The sequence below is a fragment of the Monodelphis domestica genome, chromosome 1 (genome assembly GCF_027887165.1).
Source record: "Monodelphis domestica isolate mMonDom1 chromosome 1, mMonDom1.pri, whole genome shotgun sequence".
In the NCBI taxonomy this organism is placed as follows: domain Eukaryota; kingdom Metazoa; phylum Chordata; class Mammalia; order Didelphimorphia; family Didelphidae; genus Monodelphis; species Monodelphis domestica.
This window is the reverse complement of record NC_077227.1, coordinates 59,366,007-59,384,509: the sequence shown is the minus strand read 5'-3', so window position 1 is coordinate 59,384,509 and position 18,503 is coordinate 59,366,007. Positions and strand designations below refer to the sequence as shown.

The following is an 18,503-nucleotide window of genomic DNA, read 5'->3' as shown; positions in this document are numbered from 1 at the left end:
CCCAGTCCCTACCTTGGCTCTGGAGGCCAGAGTGCAGCTAGTGTCTGTGTCTCTGGAAGGAATGATTGCCCTAGGGCGTGGGGGGTGGGGGGTGGGGGGCAAGGCATCTCTAGTTCTGTTACCCAAACTATATGAGCTTGAGGATCCTCTAACACTTAGCCCTTGCCTCACAGTTTGTTTCTTCTCTTCATCCCCTCCCCACTTTGGCAGGAGACAGTCCCTACCTTGTCCCAGGGCACCTGACTTAAGTGGCCCCTGTGGTGGCCCCACGGTGGCCTTGGGGTGGGGGCGCAGCACCTTGGAGAGAGGCTCCTAGCCCTGGCCCGCTGTGTGGGACTGGTCTGCAGTCGGTGGGGCTTTATTGGGTACTCATGGGGCCTCTGGGGGAGGATGGTGAGAAGCCGGGCGCCTGCCCGGAGTCCCCCCTCCCCAGCCCGGGGCCGTGGAACCAGCGCCTTCCTTCTCCTCCCCTCAGCTCGCTTCCCCTCCTCCCCTCCTCAGTTGGGCACAGCCCGCGCCCGCTTCAGTAGCTGCTGCTGCTGCTGCTGGAGGCGGCGGCGGAGGGGAGGAGGAGGAGGAGGAGGTGGAGGAGGAGGAGAAGGAGAGCGGGCGGACTAGGTGCCAGGCGTGAGCCCAGGAGGCACCGGCTGCGGCTGCGGCGGAGTTGGAGGAAGTCGGAGGAGAGTAAGAGGAGCCGCGGAGGCAGCGACGACCCCGGGGGACCCCCGGGAGAATGGCCTAGGAGGCAGCCGTGGCGGCGGCGTCGCAGAAGGGCGAGGAGAGGAGCATGTACTGAGCTCGCTGCGGCGGCTGCTGCCTGCTTGCCGGGCGAGGGACCAGAAGAGAGACGAGAGGCGAGGGGCGAGAAGAGGAGCCCCGGAGAGGGAAAGGAGGCGGCGGCAGAGGCAGCGGCGGCGGAGGGGGAGGCGGGGGCTGGGCCCTGGGGGAGGGGGAGGGAGGGAACGAAGAGGAGGGCGGGGGGGGGGGGTGCTGATTATATATTATTAACAAGTTTAAGACTAATAATAATAACAACAGCTCATTAGCCGCGAGAGGCAAGAGGCAGGAGGCGAGGGGGCGAGGCAGCTGGGCGGCCGGAGCCCAGGGGCAGCCGGGGCCCGGAGGCGGGCAGGCGCGCAGCAGCGCAGAGGCCGGCCCGGGGCTGCGGGACCCTCCAGCCCAGCCTTGGAGCAGGGACTCGGGCGGCTGCGGGGCTGCGGCCGCCCTTTCTGGGCCAGGGGCTCAGGGGGCCGGGCGCCCCCACCCAACGGTCAGCGCGAGCCGGCCCGGGGCCGGGGGCCTGAGCCGGCGCTCCATCCTCTTCCAGGCGGCCGGGCCAGCGGGCAGGCGGGGGAGGCCCCCTCGGTTCCCGAGCCGCAGCCCTAGCCGCTCCCAGGCGGCACCCGGCCGGCCAGCCGCTGCCCGCTAGCTGCCTCCCGCCTGCCGCCTGCTGCTGGTCCCCCTCCCTCCCCCTCGCCCCTCCCTCGCCCCCTCCCCCCCCGCGCCCGGCTGCAACAGCAGCAGCAGCAGCAGCAATAGCAATATGGCTGTTGATGGGTGTTTGGGGTGGCGCTGGCGGCGGGAGGAGCTCCCCGGAGCCCCTGCGCCTCCTGCCCATTGCTAGTTATGGCAAATGGTGGCGGCGGTGGCGGCGGCGGCGGCGGAGGCGGCAGCAGTCTTAGAATGAGTAGCAATATCCACGCGAACCATCTCAGCCTAGACGCGTCCTCCTCCTCTTCTTCTTCCTCTTCCTCCTCCTCCTCGTCCTCTTCCTTGGTCCAAGAGCCCAAGATGGATGCGCTTATCATCCCGGTGACCATGGAGGTGCCGTGTGACAGCCGGGGCCAGCGCATGTGGTGGGCTTTCCTGGCCTCCTCCATGGTGACTTTCTTCGGGGGCCTCTTCATCATCTTGCTCTGGCGGACGCTCAAGTACCTGTGGACCGTCTGCTGCAACTGCGAGGACAAGAGCAAGGTAACGCGCCCCGGCTTCCCCAACCCGCTGGCTCTGGGGCGACCCCCTCACCCAGGTTCCTTGCCCCTGCCCAGGTCTTTCCCCCTTTCCCCCCTCCTTATTCATCTTCTCTTCCCTCTTCCGTACCTGCTTCCCTTTACCTCTCGCTTCTCTCCTACTCTCCTCTCTTTTTCTGCCTCCCCTTGTCCTTTGCTCTTCTCTTTTTTATCTCTTTGCCTTATACCCTCTAGATCCTTGGCTTTTCCTCAGTTCTCTTCCATCTCTCCCCCTACCCTTTGCTTTTTCTCCTCCTTCCTTCCTTCCTTCCTTCCTTCCTTCCTTCCTTCCTTCCTTCCTTCCTTCCTTCCTTCCTTCCTTCCTTCCTTCCTTCCTTCCTTCCTTCCTTCCTTCCTTCCTTCCTTCCTTCCTTCCTTCCTTCCTTCCTTCCTTCCTTCCTTCCTTCCTTCCTTCCTTCCTTCCTTCCCTCTCATCCTTTTTCCTTCCCATGTCCATTTTCTACTACTCCTTTCTTTCCCCTATATGCTCCTTCTGCCCCCTCTCGTTGGGGGATCCTAGGGTTTTGGGGGGTAGAATTTAGAGCGTGCCTATGTTTCTGCTTCTGTTATCTTTGCCTTCGGCGTGCGCTCTCCAGGACTCAGAAATCTCCACTCCCCGAGTGCGGCGGGTTTGGGCTGCCTGTGGGAAGAGGGCTGCTCTCACGCTGCACTTGTTTATTGTATGGTCACTCGCGGCAGCCTCTCTCCTGGGGTTTTCCCCTGGCAGGCTTGGGGGAGAGCGCTCCTCGATTCGCCACGGTTGGGTAGAGAGTCGCAAGCATGCTTGCGGCACCCGCGAAAGGAAGGGAGGAAGCATGTTTGACGGGCTACTTGTTAGGGCAGGGTCTTCAGTAACAGGAGAAAAGCCACAAGATCTGGCTTTGGAAATTGTTTGGAGAAGAGATCTGAGCCGTCTGGCAGAAAGGGAAAATCCACCATTGGGGCGGGAGAGGTGGAAGCTCAGAGGAAGAACATGACCCCAGACAGCTGGGTCGGAGAGGCTGTGTGAAGCTTAAGGGAGGGGGGAACCACACCACACTCACTGGGATTGTTTCCCGGTGTCTTGGCTGTCGCAAGGAAAAGGGAAGGACAAGAAGAGGGAGAACCTCATCAGTTACTGGGGCTTACGGTGTCATGCAAGGTGGGGGCAGGAAGGTGAGAGAAGGCGGTGCAATGTCAGAGTCTCAATCTAATTAGTCACCTGTTTCCACTCTCAGCCCCTAGCCTGACGCTACTCTGTTACTGGTCCTCCAGCTAGCTAATTCTTCTGCCTCCTTTTGCTATCAGAGAGGGTTCCTAACTCTGTGCTGTCCCATCCTTGCCGGAGGGTCAAGAATTTAGGATCCCAGGAAGGTCAGGGTTGCTTGTGAGAGAGCGCCAAGGCCAGCAGCGGCAGGGAGCATGAAGTCTTCCTCTTGCCGTCTTTAGGATGACACCTGCAATAATCTAGGATTGTTATTCCTAGCACAGGAACGCCCACCGATACGCAGACACACATACACACACCTTGCGATGTATGGTTGCTAGGCTGCCTGCTTGCCTGGCCTGTCTCTATGCTGCATGCCTTGGACTCTCTTCTCCGCACCTCCCCCCCCCCCCCGCCCTCCCCCCCCCCCCCCCATGACATTCACTGGTCCGGGAGGGATAGTGCCAGTTTGTTTGTTTGTTTGTTTGTTTTGTAAAGAAACTGCTGGAGGAAAAAAATGGGGAAAAAAGAGAGGCTGGGGAGAGAGGGTTTGGGGAGATCTACAGGGTTGTTTGAGTAGTCTCCGTTTTGGGAGGAAGAAAAGCGCAAGTCTGAAACCCAGGAATCCAAGGATATTTGGGGGGAGAGTTGTAAGGAGTCCTCAAAAGCCTCACAAAAACAAAGATCTAAGCCCTCAATCTCCACAGCTTCTGAAGCAAAATCAATCGGAAGCTTCTAAACTTCTTCATAGGGAACAACAACTTGTAGCAGCTGGAACTGTTTCTGAATAGGAAATCTTGGGGCTTTCAATACTGAACTCACTGAAAAAGTGTAGAAAAACGCTTCCTTTTTTCCTTCCTTCTCTCTCTCCCTCTCCCTCTTTTTTTTCCTGTTTCTGTCTCTTTATCACTCTCACATTAATTATACATTGTGTGGGGTGGAGACACCGAGCTGTATTTAGTGACAGTGTGTTTTTGTTTTGGAAAATACTGGTGTATTGGAAATAAGAGGAAAAAAATAAAGGTCATCATTTCTGGCCTACTCTCCTCTCTCAACTTTCCCTTGGCTGGAGATGCCAGCTGATGAGATTGTTCTGGAATTAGTCCATCATTTTTGCAGGTTTCTTCTTTGGGGGAAAAGGGTTAAAACTGAAGAGAAATTCTGCTTTTTTGATGGTATTGGATGGCACTTTAGGAATGGAAAGTCCTAGTATAGGGGCCCTATATCACTTTTCTTACAGCCCCAATCTTTGAATTTGAAAAACTGTAACCACCTCCCTTTCAATAAAGTGCTTATTCATAGAACCCACTTATTCTTACATCCTTCACCACCTCCCTAAAGAATCAGCAGCTCTGTCAGTTCCTCATCCTTCAGGGAGATTCAGAGATTGCCCTTTAAGGGTGAGGGGAAAAAAAGAATACCTCAGAAAATAATAGTAATGATAATGATGATGATTATATCTGATATCATTTCTTAAAGTACTTTATTTTCATTATCTAATCTGATCCTTATGACAATCCATGTGGAGCAAGTTCTGTTATTATACCCAATTTTATCAATTAAGAAACAGACTACTTCCTAGCTGTTTGACCCTGGGCAGGTCACTTAACTCCCAGTGCCTAGCTCTCACTGCTTTTCTGTCTTAGAATCACTAGTATTGGTTCTAAAACAGACAGTAAAGATTTTAAAAAGAAAGACACTAAGGCTGAGAGACCTTGAGTGACTTGCCCAGGGTCTCACAGCTAGCAAGTAAAATTTCAATTTTCCTGACCCCAGATCCAATATTCTAGCCCCTGTGCCACATTATATACTGCATATTTTTCTCTGTGTAGAGTAATGTGATAAACAAACTTGGTTAATGAGGTCTTTTTATAGAGCTTAAAACATTTTGATCATTATCATACTCTTCTAAATTAATGAAATAGGTCTGGGTCTTGTCTTTTTCTTATCACAATTGCTGGTTTAAAAGACCAAGTTTCCATATTATTTACACCCTGTGGATTCCAAGATACTAATGTTATTCTTCCAAATTAGATAATGGGTACAAATTTCGAGAGAGAAGTGCTTCCCAAATGACAGCAGGAAGACAGGGTCTACAGCGGGTTCTAAGTATGCATCAGGTGTATCCACGCTTCTTATTAAGAATCATTTTATAACAGAGCCCTTACTAGTTGGCTACATTTGATAGCTGACTTACTATAACCTCTTTCCTTTTCTGGGAGTTTCAATTTGGAATGACCTGGTAGGAAGAAAGATTACAGAGCTGGCTGGGGAGAAAAAGGGCCAACTTCAGATAATGGTCCTGGGTTACTTTTGCTTCTGTTTGATGCCTTCCAAAGCCCCTCCTAGAACCCCTTTAATAACCCCCTGTGATTTGCTAAATTGAACTTTTGAATCCAGCCCATTTTAGCTCCTGAGGCAGTCTATGTCAACAAAGCAAGTTTGAAAAAGTGTTTCCTTATCTTTTGTAGGGCATTGGTGCTTTCTTTTACTGCACATACACTGTTCTTTGTTCTTGGATCTTTTCACTGTCCAAATATTGGTAGTTACAACTCATTCTTCTTAGGGAATGCACTTGGTTAAAAGGGAGCTAAAAATAGTACCTCAAGACTTGAAAATACCTCAGCAATCTCCTTCCCCAGACTTTGAGTCCTTTATACCCTTTCCTGGTCAGTACTGAGCTTGTCCAAAGACACCAGGGTGTGGTGATGCTTTTGCTTTCCCCTCTTTCATTCTACAGTTAACCAAACTGGACAACTTTCTGCTCCCTTGCTCTTTTCTTTCATTTTTTTTTGGCTACTCATTGGGTGTAGGCTGATTTCTTTCCTTCCCTTCTATTTTTTTGCAGGGCTGAATTCCTTTAAGCCTAACACAAATGCCACCTCACCCCTCTGTGCTAGTGATTTCCCCCCCCCCGGGAAGCCACATTGCATTTTGATTTGCAGCTCTCTGATGCATTAACCGTGGAATGTTGTATATAACTGCTCTCAGTGTTGGTTTCTCACTCTGCTGCCACTCTCCTATGGGGTTGGGGTGTGTACTAAGGTCTGTGTCAACTAAATTGTGCACCTCTCACTGCCTCTGACGATAGATATTTAATAAATGGCTGTTGACGGAGTGGATAAACAAACTGTTCTTTTTGCAGATTTGAAGGTCTCTTTCTAAAAGTGGTTCTTTAAGAGATAAGGTACAAATTCTGGCAATCAAGTTATGATTTCTGTCTTACATGTGTGACTTTAACTATTGTTTCCTGTCTATATGCAATATTGTCGTTTCTAACAAATGGCACCTCAAATAATTCTGTTTAAAAATTGAATCCTAAATGACAAAGGAAGAGAATCATATTTAATTTCCTGAAGATTAAAAAAAAGATTTAATCTGATTTTTAAGGAAATAAAAACTCCACTAATAGACACATTTTCTTTTTAAGGCTTTGGAGTGAGATGTTCTCCCCTGAAGGTATGCTGTGTACCCTATTATTTGGCCACGTCATATTAGGGTTTTTGGGGGGCATAGAGGAGGTATAATTTGTGGCCAGAGAACTAAAGGAATTGGCAAAACTCTAGGGAAAGTTAGTCGCTATGTACCATATGCTAAAGTATCAGTTACCGACTGCTTTTATCTCTTATGTAGCTGGGTGTGCTTGTCCCTTCCTAGGCAGTAATCATTTTCATTTGAAGTAGAGTGGGTAAACTGATGCCCAATTTCCACTTGTTGATTCTGTGAATAGATTTTGGGATTTTTAAAATAACTCTTCCCTCTGGCTGGGCACAGACACAGAAGAACTTCTAGTTTTAGCTCTTAGCCTTGCCAAATGTTTGATGTTGACCAAGAATTGTCTGTAAATGCATTATCAAGGTAGCATCTCCTTGGCTATGTCTGGGAAAACAACACTGTTCCTTGATCAGGCCCATGACTAATATAAATATAAGATCACATTACAGCAAACAGCACCATCTGAAGCTGACACATCCAATCAGCATGCAACTCTGGTACCACAGAACAGAGGATTCTAGATACTTTAAGATGTTTTTTTTTTTTTTGAGGGGGGGAACAGATTCTTAATGATACCCACCTGCCTTTGGACTCTTCTATTTAGCCAGTTTCCCCTCAAGAGGAACTTGGGAGAAATCCTGCAACCTGGGGAGCTCCAACTGACTTACTCCTTCTAGTGGTAGGCGCAGCTTCCTCTTCCTTTCTTTTGTACAGAAATATGCACTTCGCGTAATTTGCTCATGGTAGCTAATATTAATAAATATTTGTGGAATTCATTTTATTTCAACTTCATGAAGTTCGTTTTCTGGGGCAGGGTGGTACCTGGGTTCAGTGAGCATTAGAGGGATTCCTGTCTATATCATTCTTTCATTTTGAGGGATTCACCAGATTCTTAATGTCAAGGAACAGCCTCATACCCAAGATTGCACAGGGCAGTGAAAAGAATATTGGTGTTGGAGTCAGAGAACCTGGATTCAAATCTTAGCTCTGATGCTTACTACCTGTGTGATTGAACAAGTCACTTAAACTCTGGCCTCAGTTTCCACCTGTAAAATGAGAGGGTTGGACTTGAGAGCCTCTGAAGTCCCTTCTAGCTCTAGATCTGTGTTCCTATGCTGAGTGCACCCTGAAGTTGTCCATTCTCCCTCTGGCATTCATTTATTCAGTCAAGAAGCAGTATCACATAGTACAATCATTCCCAGCTTTTTCTGCTCTGTGAAGCTTTTTCAACAAAGCATCTCTCAGGATAATAGTAACAGCAAATTGCACCTTCCTGTATAACTTGCCAGCTCCAGAACTCCTGGGAGATTGGCATGTGTGCCTGTACTTGGGGTTGATATACTGAGCTGACCTTCAGGACCTTGCAGAGAATTTCTCTCCATGGGTAAAATAAGGTGAAGTCACTCCTTCCAGCAGTGCTTCTGTAAAGTGACTACTACTCTCCATTGAGTAGAAAGCAAATTCTGTGCTTATTTAAGCTCTTGCTCTCTCTCTCTCTCTCTCTCTCTCTCTCTCTCTCTCTCTCTCTCTCTCTCTCTCTCTCTCTCTCTCTCTCTCTCCATGACATTTATGGGTGGCAGTTGCCTGGTGTGGATGGGGAACAATGGACATAAGAATATTTCTCAGACCAGAGATCCCAGTGATACAGCTTGAAGCTCATCCATGCTTGTCTCTGGTTCTCTTTTTCGGGGTCTCTTATCAATACTCCAGAGAGGGTCCATCCCACATGTGGAGGGGCCCTAGGATCATAGGGTCTTAGATTTAAAGCCAGAAGAGACTTCAGAGACCATTTAGTCCAGCTGCTTCTTTTGACAAATGTGGAAAACTCAGCTAGGGGATCGAAGTGAATTGTCAAGCTAGTAATGGTCATAGAGGCAGAATATGAACCTATGTTTTTTGGCCACTCCTCATTCCACTTTTAAATGGCATCATATTTTAGGAGCCTTTGTAGTACAATGGGTGTCTTGAGAGGGAAATTTCAGCTAGAACACTTGGTGGTAGAAAAGCTCTGGTACTCTGGTAGCAAAGACTCCGTTGGCAGTTTTCCTGGGAAGAAAAGATCCTTAAATCTAAGGGCTTGGGAAGCCCTTGAAAAGTCACTTCATTCATCTCTCCACTGCCTTCAGCTATGTTCATCCCAGACAGATGTGACTCTCCTACTCTTATTTTATTAAAATTTTTTTTATTAAACCCTTACTTTCTGCCCTAGTAACAATTCTAGGACAGAAGGACAAGGGCTAGGCAAAGGGGATTAAGTGATTTGCCAAGAATCATTCAGCTAGAAAGTGTCTGAGGTCAAATTTGAACCCAGACCTCCTGATTCAAGGCTTAGAGTCTACTGCACCACGTAGCTGCCCCTGATTCTCCTAATTTTAAACATGGAGAGAGGAAGAAGAGGGAGAAGGTTCATTGAGGAAGACACTGGACAGGCTTTTGAACTTTGTCTTGTCTAATCAATGCACTCTGGGTAATTAGGGCTTTAGCAGGGTTTGATGACAGAGCCTGGTGCCTTGGAAAAAGGCAAACAGAGGGAGGAAAAAGGCTCCGAATTGTCACTTCTTCCTGAGGTTGGACAGTGCCAGAGAGAAGATTCTTCTGGATATGTAAGGGGTGTCTGTGTGCACGTTGTCCATTGAAGTATGTTTTTTTTTTTTCCTAGCGCCATTCGGTCGGGCTACACCGGGTGAGACTTTCATATGCCCAGCCTGGCAACCCAGCCAAACCACGTTTTTGCAAAATTAAAGGCTAGTGGTATAGCTAAGGCCGAGCTGTGGTAATGCCACAGGAAGCCAACTTCTGACAGCTCCCTCTGGAATGTTTGAAGCCAGCAGACCTTGAACCTTGCAGCCAGATTTTTTCCAGAGGGGTCTGGGTGGTCCACGAAAGTGAGGATGAAACTTTGGACACTGTGGCTCCCGACCAAAAGGCAGATTCAGGAATCCCCTTTCTGGCATGTCTCTGGTCCATTTTTCAAGTTGTCCCAGGAATGACTGCACCAGCTCCCTTTCGTGGAAGTTAGGAAATTCCTCCTGGAGTTTAGTCTGAAGGCTGAATGTGGAATTTAGGTGCACTTCTTGTTCAGGTCTCAAAGGGGAATGGCATTTATGGTTTTAACTTGGAATGAAACTCAGCAGAATGTTTCTTAATGCAAGTTAATGGACTACAATGCACTGGTATTAGTTAATTTTCAAATTCAGAGAGGTGTGTGTATGTGTGTGAGAGAGATTGAGAGGCAGAGATACACACAGAGAGAAAAAGAATGAGAGAGACTGTGAGACAGAGACTCATACAGACACAGAGCGAGTGAGAGAGACAGAAAGAGTGAGAGCGAGAGAGAGAGAGAGAGAGAGAGAGAGAGAAAGAGAGAGAGGGAGAAAGAGAGAGAAAGAACATAAGAGAGAAAGAGAGAGCAAGAGTGAGAGAGGAAGTGAGAAAGAGAGAGAGAGAGAGGGAGAGAGAGAGGGAGAAAGAAAGACAGTGAGAGAGGGAGAAAGAAAGAGAGAGAGGGAGAGAGCCAGAGCCAGAGACAGAGAGAGAGAGGGGGAGACAGAGAGAGAGAGTGAGAGAGGGAGAAAGAAAGAGAGAGGGAGAGAGAAAGAGAGAGAGAGAGAGAAAGACAGAGAGAGAGAGAGAGAGAGAGAGAGAGAGAGAGAGAGAGAGAGAGAGAGAGAGAGAGAGAGAGAAATAGATCCTTTGTGCATATTATCTGAGTGTCTGGTACCTTTTATGGCTAACAGGCTGTGGGTCCTCTTTCCCAAGAATATAGAGGGAAAGGCATGGTTTACTTAGAGTGCAGATCACAAACCAGGGGAATCCACTTACTGTAAGAATTAGAGATGTGTGTTGAGTATTAGGCTCTGCCTTGCCTCCCAAGATGGGTAGTAGAAGACTCCTCAAGTGGTATTTCTAACAAGCTTGTTAGCTTTGTTTCAGGAATATGCTGTCACAAGGTTAGGACTAAGCTGTTGAAAGGACAGGGGTGGTGGTGGTGCCACAGGATTGTGGATTGCATGGAGAGGAACAAAAGTGACCAGGGAAAGAAGATAAAACAGGAGAATGGATCCTGATTATTCTGTGTCGTTGAAATGGACCTCCGTAGGTGCCAGAAGGGTTCTCTATTTTTTCTTCACCATAGTCCCACTCTTTGACCATCAGCAGAAACTTGGAATAACTTTGGAGCCCTCAGCTTTGATAGATGTCCTCTCTTGCTGGGATTCGGTTCATTTTCTCACCATACGTCTTGTGTCTCACCTCTACCCCCACTCAGGCTTCCTTTTCTCTTGCTTTCTAGCACTATTTCATGTGTTATCTTCCCTTGCAGAATGGAAATTCCTTGAGGACAGGGAATCTTGGTTTTTGAATTTGTATTCTAAGCACTTAGCACAGATTCTGGACATATAGTAAGTTGCTCATCTTTCATTTTGAAGATGACTAATGACATGATGGGGTGACGTCTTGACTTGCACGTGATTTAAGGGAGGCAGAGTTGCACAAAATCGTCAGCCTTACTCTCTTTTCTAGAGCTATCAAAGTCCAGTGGCAGGACAAAGTCAAGATGATTGGCGATAGTGTGTGATGCAGTGGATGGTCTTGGCATCTCAATGTCTGACCAAGCTCTAGGCTCTACAGCACCTGCTTCAATCACCTTTAGGGCAATTGGAACCAATTATTTTCATTTGTCCATTCTGCCAGGAGAAGTCTTCACATCCTTGGTGTAGACATCTCCCTAATTGCTTAATAAATTATCTATCTTAGAGAAAGAAGGCTAAGGAGTTCCTATGTTGCCCCTGGAAATCTGGATTGATTAGGTGAGCATCTGACACTCTTTTATGTTCACTGTTCCCTTAACTAGAATTGGGTAATCAAGATTTGAGGATATAGTTACAAAGGGAGTAAATGGCAGCAATAAGCGAGCTATTGGCCCAGATGAGCAGCATGGAACAGTGAAGGGAGAGGACAACTTTTAACTGAGCTTCCCTTAGGATTTGTTTGCTTTGTTTTCCACGTTATTTGGTGATTGTCTTTGGGACATTATGCCTAATAGTCCATTTGGAAATGTAATTGCTACTCCAGACACACAGTGAATGCTGCTTAACATTGTAAAGCAGAACACTCTAGAATTATCTCTTTATAAAATCTCATCACCTGGATGACTAATATGCTCTTCACATGGCCAAAAGTGAAATTATTTAAAGCATCTCTTTTATTGGCCATTCTTTATAGGGTTTGCTTATTTTGCTCCTTGCTAGGGTTTCTCATTCTTAGACTGGACTTTTTTGAGGTGAGAGGCTAGGGCCTTTTCTAGGAGTCCTGGAATGATCCAGTTTAGGATATTTTAAGTTGGTTTTTCCCCCTTTTATTTGCTTCAATCTCAATTTTCATAGACATGGAGAATTCCTGGTATGGAAGATTTCATCACTGAAGCAGACTGGTAATTCCTCTGAATTATCATAGAAAGTTCCTTTTAAAGTATAACCCCCCTCTCCCCCATTTCTCTTCCATTCTTCCTGACTCAAATGGACCTATGTGAATATTCTCTCCAGTGGTACAGGTTGCAAACCATTCAAGCCAATCTTGTATAACTCTCTTGATAATGGAAATACAGTTTTCCTGAGTGACTTTTGTAGAAATTCAGCAGTGGCTGGTTTTAGCTTATAACTCATCAAAGAATTGTTCATATTTGGTTAGGGGCAGGAATATGCTAATTGGAATTAAGGGAAGTCATCAGAAAAAAGTCTACACCCTAAGTGACCTCTCTGTTCTTGAATAAATGAATGAAAAAACTTTTATTTGGAACTTACTATATGTCAGGAAATATAAATATAAAAGAGAAACAATTTTTGCCTTCAAGGAATATAGAGTGGTAGCCAGGGAGGGGTGAAGTTGAAGGGGTGAAGTGATATTTAAGGCATTAGAAAAATGGTTTTTTGTAGAAGTGGTGGGCTAGTTTGAGCACTCTTCTTAGAATAGAGAATGGGGGAAAAGACAGGAGATAATGTAGGGTGTTTACCTGGACATCTGGGGACAGTGGGATGTAGTGAGTTCTCAGTGACTCAGCAGGTCATTGAAGTTCTGGAGAGTGTTTAATTTTTTTAAATCACAAATGAACATACATGTTATGTCGCATCCTGACTCATTTTCCCCAGAAGAACGTAAGCTCTGTGAGGGCAGGGACTGTTAAATTTTTATCTTTGTATCCCTACCACCCAGCAGAGTGCCTGGTGTTTAATGAATGTTTATTGAATTAAATTTTAAAGGAAACTGGATCTTTAGTTGAAGACAAAGTCTCAAATTAGATAACAGTTTTCCTATATGACTGTTAGCTTCCAGATTGGGTCTTGCATCCTCTTTAGAAAAAGAAACTTGTCAGCAGCAGCCTCCCATAAAATCAGCCTTAGGACCACATCCAATTGTCTGAAATAGTTCAGTGAGTGGTGTGTATTTGCATATGTTTTACATAGTAATTTGCATAGATGGTAAAGCCTATTCACAGATGGTTTTGGGGTTCAGATCTCAGGTTGGCTCCTCTGGTGCTTGTAGCTTGTGCATGTTCTGTTTTCTTATCACCTCCAATACCTCCCCCCACCCAATCCCTTCCTCAGGTGTTCTTTAACCTTAGAGATGAAGGTAGGACATGCCTTTTAGGTAGGCACTGACAATTTTCAGCCAAGCATGGGACTACCACAAAATCTCGAGTCACCTCCACTATTAATTATCCATATTCATGTTGGAAGAGACCTTACGAGTCGTTTGGTCCAATCTCCCACCCACCCAGAGTGACAATCTCTCCTACACCATCCCCGACAGATGGTCATCCTCCCTCTGTTTGAATGATTGCAGTTCTAGGGGGCTTACTACCTCCTGAGGCAGCCTGTTCCCTTGTTGGAAAATGCTAGCTGCTAGTTCTTTATACTATAGTGCCAGAATCTGTCTCCTGGTTACTTCTACCCATGGTTCCTCATTCTGTCCTACAGAGCAATACAGAACAAGTCCTAATGAATGAAAAGTTTTTGGTAGGTAACCAGCCAGGAACTCTTTAAGATGGGGGAGATCTGATTAAATGCACCATGGATTTTAAATGCCATTAACTAGTGTTTACAAATCTCTCTCTCTCTGTCTCTGTCTCTGTCTCTGTCTCTGTCTGTCTCTGTCTCTGTCTGTCTGTCTGTCTGTCTGTCTCTCTCTCTCTCTCTCTCTCTCTCTCTCTCTCTCTCTCTCTCTTTTTCTCTCTCTCTCTGTTTTTTTTTCTAGGATATCTTCTGCAAATTTCTGCCTTCCCTGAGAGAGAGAAAAGTTTTTCTTGTCTCTTTTCCCATAGCTTTGGAAAACAGCTTATCTAAAGGCAGCATTGTTAGAAATGGTGGATGATGGGTTATGGTCATTTAAAAAAAAAAACATTCCCTTGTGTCATACCATCAATACTGTATATTAATGCTAAGACAGAAGAATGGCAAGGGCTAGGCAATGGGGATTAAGCAGGTTAAGCAGGATTTTTGCCCAGGGTCACACAGCTAGAAAGTATCTGAAGTCAAATTTGAACCCAGGACCTCCTGTCCTTGGACCTGGCTCTCAATCCACTGAGCAACTTAGGCTCCCACTTATGGTCATTTTTGATGAATTATATAGTTCTAGAGGGAAGGAACTACCTTGTTTTTTGTCTTTGTATCTCCAGTGCCTGGGACATTGTCTCACATTGAATATATATTTTTTTAACCTGGGGTTTGGAAATTTATTTTTAAATACTTTGAGCAAATATATTTCAGCTTAATTAGTTTTCTTTGAAACTATGTGTTTTAATTTATGCATTTAAATACTATTCTTAGAAGAGCTCCATGGTCTTCAGTAGACTACCAAAGGGGTGTATGAAACTAGCATTTATAGAGTGCTTTAAAGTTTGCAAAGTACTTTACAAATATGATTTCATTTTATCCTGATGCCCCTGGGAGGTAGATGCTATTATCACTCCCATTTTACAGATGAGGAAATTGAGGCAGACAAAGATCCAAGTGACTTGTACAGAGTCACAATGCAGCTGGTAAATATACGAGTTTGGATATGAACTCGGTTCTTTCTGGCTTCTGGCTCAGATTTAGCACATTGTCAGCTCCCCCCCACTAATTGAAGAACCAAAATTAGTAGGTGCTTACTAAATGTGTCTATTGAATAGAATGGAACATGCTGTTTTTCTAAGACCTATTTTGTGTGTGGGTAATGCTCAGTCTTGGTCAAGAACTAATTGCCTTGAGACAGGGACTAAATAACCCAATTCAGGGCTTCCCATCTTATTAAGATGTCTGAGTCTAATAGGAAGACTTGGTGAATTTGGGGCAGTAGATCAAATGAAGGCCAAGAGAGGCTCGGTGTGCCTCTAGCTCTCCATGAGGCATCTTGGTACCTTGGTACTGATCTCCTCACTCAGCTTTTCCTCTCCTTTCCGCCCACCCCTGGGCTTCTGTAGAATCATTGTTCTATTCATCCCATCTTAACTGTATTGAAAAGAAAGAAGAAAGAAAACAAACGGGGAGGGGTGGGATGGATAAAGTTGGTAAGACAAAGAGAATAGATTTTCTCTCCTGGGAGGTAATGACTGAATAAATATATAATTGGATGGATTCATTTTTATCCCTTTCGCCTTCGAATGAATAAATCATAGAGAAAGAACTTGCCTCCAAAGAGAGATGCACCAGAGAAAGAGCTGGATGTCTTTTCTTTGTTAGTCATCCCCCCAAGTTGCTGTTCCCATGGGATGTGAGGGACTGGTCCACTGAGCAGAATGATTGCACTCTTGAGGATGGGGAGAAACGTGTTAGAAGGTAAAGCCTGGAGGAATGAAGTGACTTCCCCAGGAAGAAAGTAGCAGAGCCAGGATTCAAACCCAGGTTCTAAGGCTCCAAATCCAGCACTATTTCCACTCTCATGGCTGGAGATTTAACTCAAAAGTAGTCCTCCAGAAATGATCAGAACCTGACCAGAACGACCAGAAAGGATGGACTTGAGGTCCTCTCCTTTGGATTAGAAGGCAAGGGGCCACTTGTCAAACTTTGATGGGAAACCCTGAAGAGGAAATTCTTGATAGGGGAACAGGGAACAAGGGAATTTCTGCCCCCCTTTCTGTACTCCCCTTTCTAAGAAGAGAAACTGAAGGAACGTCCCCCCCTCCCTTTGGGGCTCTGGAAGGTGTGCTGTTAAAGACTAAGTAGCTAAAATGGGAGAAATGGGCACTGGAATCATTAATGAGAAATTCTGGGATACGTGATTAGATATTCAAGTGAAGAAATGGGAGAGGAAAAGGGTCCTGTCTCCTGATCTGAGGACTCCTCTGAAGAATCTGTCAGCAGGGTCTGTAGCTGTTAGGAGAGCTCTAGGTGCTTTGGAAAAGCTGCTCAGAGGATACCATTGCCGAATCATGGCCCTTTTTGGGGTGGGATAGCTAAAGTACAATAGCTGAGAATGGTGGATGGTAAAACTTCTCAAGAGTTTGTGAACAATATCCTTAATCTATGCCCTCAGAAGCTTCTGGTCCAAAGTCCTTATTTTATAGATATTGTCTGAAACTGCATCCAGAAGAGATGTTTACTGTTTCCTAAATTCTTTTTCTTAATTGGAAATTTTTATTGAATGAATTAATTTAGAATATTTTCCCATGGTTACAAGATTGATGTTCTTTCCCTCCCCCTACCTTCATAGCCGACATGCAATTCCACTGGGTTTTACATGTGTCATTGATTGAGACCTGTTACCATATTATTGATAATTTCACTAGGGTGATCACTTAGAGCCTACATCCCCAGTCATATCCCCATCAACCCATGTGTGTTTCCCAAATTCTTAACAAGGCTGATAATAAGCACCAGCTAGGTGGCTCAGTGGATTGAGAGCCAGACCTAGAGTTGGGAGGACCGGGATTCAAACGTGATCTCAGACACTTCCTAGCTGTGTGACCCTGGATAAATCACTTAACCCCCATTGCCTGACCTTTAGAACTCTTCTGTCTTAGAACTTATACATAGTGTTGATTTTAAGATGGAAGGTAAGGCTAAAAAACAAATAAACAAACAAAAAAAACCAAAGTTGATAATATGTCTGGAACCATCACACATGGAGCTGTTGCTCTGGAAGTGGGTGACTAAGTCTGGTGCTTTGGAATCAGACACTAGAGAGAGGTAGAAGGAGCCCAATTGTCACATCTTCTGGTCTTGGACAGTGCCAGAAAGAAGCTCTTTCTGGGCATGTTAGGGGTGACTGTATGTTATCCATCAAAGTATGGTTTTTCCTCCCTAGTGCCGTTCGATCTGGCTACACAGGGTGAGGCTTTCATCTGCCCAGCCTGGCAACCCAGCCAAACCACGTTTTTGCAAAATTAAAGGCTAGTGGTATAGCTAAGGCCAAGCTGTGGTCATGCTACAAGAAGCATATAGAGACAATCCAACCCAACTATCGATCCTTGAAAAGGACCTGGGGTAGGTGGGAGGAGACCTTGTTTAAGTCAAGATAATTGGGTTTCCTGTCAATTTCATGTGATCCTGGGTCAGTTGCTCAGTCTACAGGATTTTAGGATTATGAATTTAGATCTAGAAAATATCTTGAAAGTCACTTAATCCAGCCTTTTTAATCTTTCAGATAAGGAAATAGCCCGAGATAGTGAAGTGACATACCCAAGGCCATGTAGGTAGTAAGTGACCCAGCTAGGAATTAAATGCAGATTCTCTGATTCCAAATCCAGCCTAATTGGCCCTATATACCATATTGTCCTCTTGGGGTTTAGTTTCTGCATTTATGAAATTTGAAAATGAGATGAAGTAATATCTAAAGTTCTTCCCAGCTCTAAAATTCTTATGATTTGAATATAAGGCCATGGCAGTCAGCACCATTAAGAGCTGATAAGGCTAAAATATTGTTTAAGGCAAAAATATAGGTCCAGGGAAGCATCTTGGGTACAAGCTAAATCACAAGAAGGAAACATGAGTGACATGCTCTTAAAATTCCAGTGGGGAATTTGATGAGGTTGCATATTTAAAAATTACAAAGTACAGTTGACAAGCTCTATTAGAAACACTTTCCAACGTGTCATTTCAAGAAATGAAGCCTATCTGCCGCAGAAATAGGTTGCTTAAGGATGACTCCAGTATTGACTTTTCTGATGACATATCAAGCCTTGAATGGTAACTTTCGGTCTGGGGGGAAAGGTTTCAAAGCCCACAGATTACAGGCTGCAAAAAGCTGGCCAACATGGGCCTGAACATGTTGAGTTCTGACAAAAAAAGAAACATCTCATTAGCTGGGAGATCAGACAAACCCACTTCTTTCAGATTGGCTTGGAAGGGGGCAAAGTAAACCTTTTTTATCCATTCCTTTTGGGTCTTTTGTACCCAATAGTCCAGTGACTGAAAAGCAGGAGTAGCATTAGCTTGGACCCTAAATAAAGAATAAGCACATGGAATAATAGAAATAGTTTAAGTTTTTGTGGCACCCTATGGTTTCTACAACCTTTGCTCACAGCCACCTTAGAGGAAGCTGGTTTTTAAAAGTATTTTTAAAAAAAGTATTTTAAAGTATTTTTCAATATCCTCATTTTTTTTTTTGACATGGAAAATGTGAAAAGGAGACTCACTCAGTATAAAGTGATCAGTAAATAGCAAAACCAGCATTTGAACCCAGATTGTCTGACCCAGAAGTGCTTTCCACTCCCCCAGGCTACCTCAGGTAACCCCTGATATAATAGAATTCCTTTAGAATTTCAATATATCAGAAGTTACTAGAATCATTCTTCTAGGTTACATAATCCCAATTTGTTTCCAGTCCTGAGGCCATGT

General features: G+C 45.3%; 2 protein-coding genes across 34 annotated transcripts in view; one reads left to right on the top strand and one right to left on the bottom strand.

Moving 5' to 3' along the window:
- Positions 1-738: 738 nt before the first annotated feature.
- Positions 739-1,618, bottom strand: LOC130457073 (collagen alpha-1(I) chain-like). Its single transcript, XM_056815376.1, has 2 exons — positions 1,080-1,618; positions 739-940 (listed from the first exon to the last, which is right to left on the bottom strand). The coding sequence occupies exons 1-2, from the start codon at positions 1,616-1,618 to the stop codon at positions 739-741; spliced, it is 741 nt and encodes a 246-aa protein (XP_056671354.1).
- Positions 985-18,503, top strand: part of KCNMA1 (potassium calcium-activated channel subfamily M alpha 1) — a 936,156-nt gene continuing 918,637 nt past the window's right edge. For 11 of the 33 annotated variants that reach the window (XM_056820012.1, XM_056820005.1, XM_056820052.1 and 8 more), the window contains exon 1: positions 996-1,974. In XM_056820012.1, the coding sequence (XP_056675990.1) occupies positions 1,627-1,974 (348 nt within the window). In that variant the 5' untranslated portion in view covers positions 996-1,626. Of the gene's footprint in view, positions 1,975-18,503 lie in introns of all 33 variants that reach the window. The other 22 variants (XM_056820079.1, XM_056820074.1, XM_056820099.1 and 19 more) reach the window with 5 other exon arrangements.

What these genes read in the sequence shown, in the direction of transcription:
- LOC130457073 (XM_056815376.1), bottom strand. Translation starts at nt 1,618, where the DNA reads ATGGGCAGGAGGCGCAGGGGCTCCGGGGAGCTCCTCCCGCCGCCAGCG. An exon ending in TCCGGCCGCCCAGCTGCCTC is followed by an intron (nt 941 to 1,079) that starts GCCCCCTCGCCT and finishes CCCCTCCCCCAG; the next exon opens with GGCCCAGCCCCCGCCTCCCC.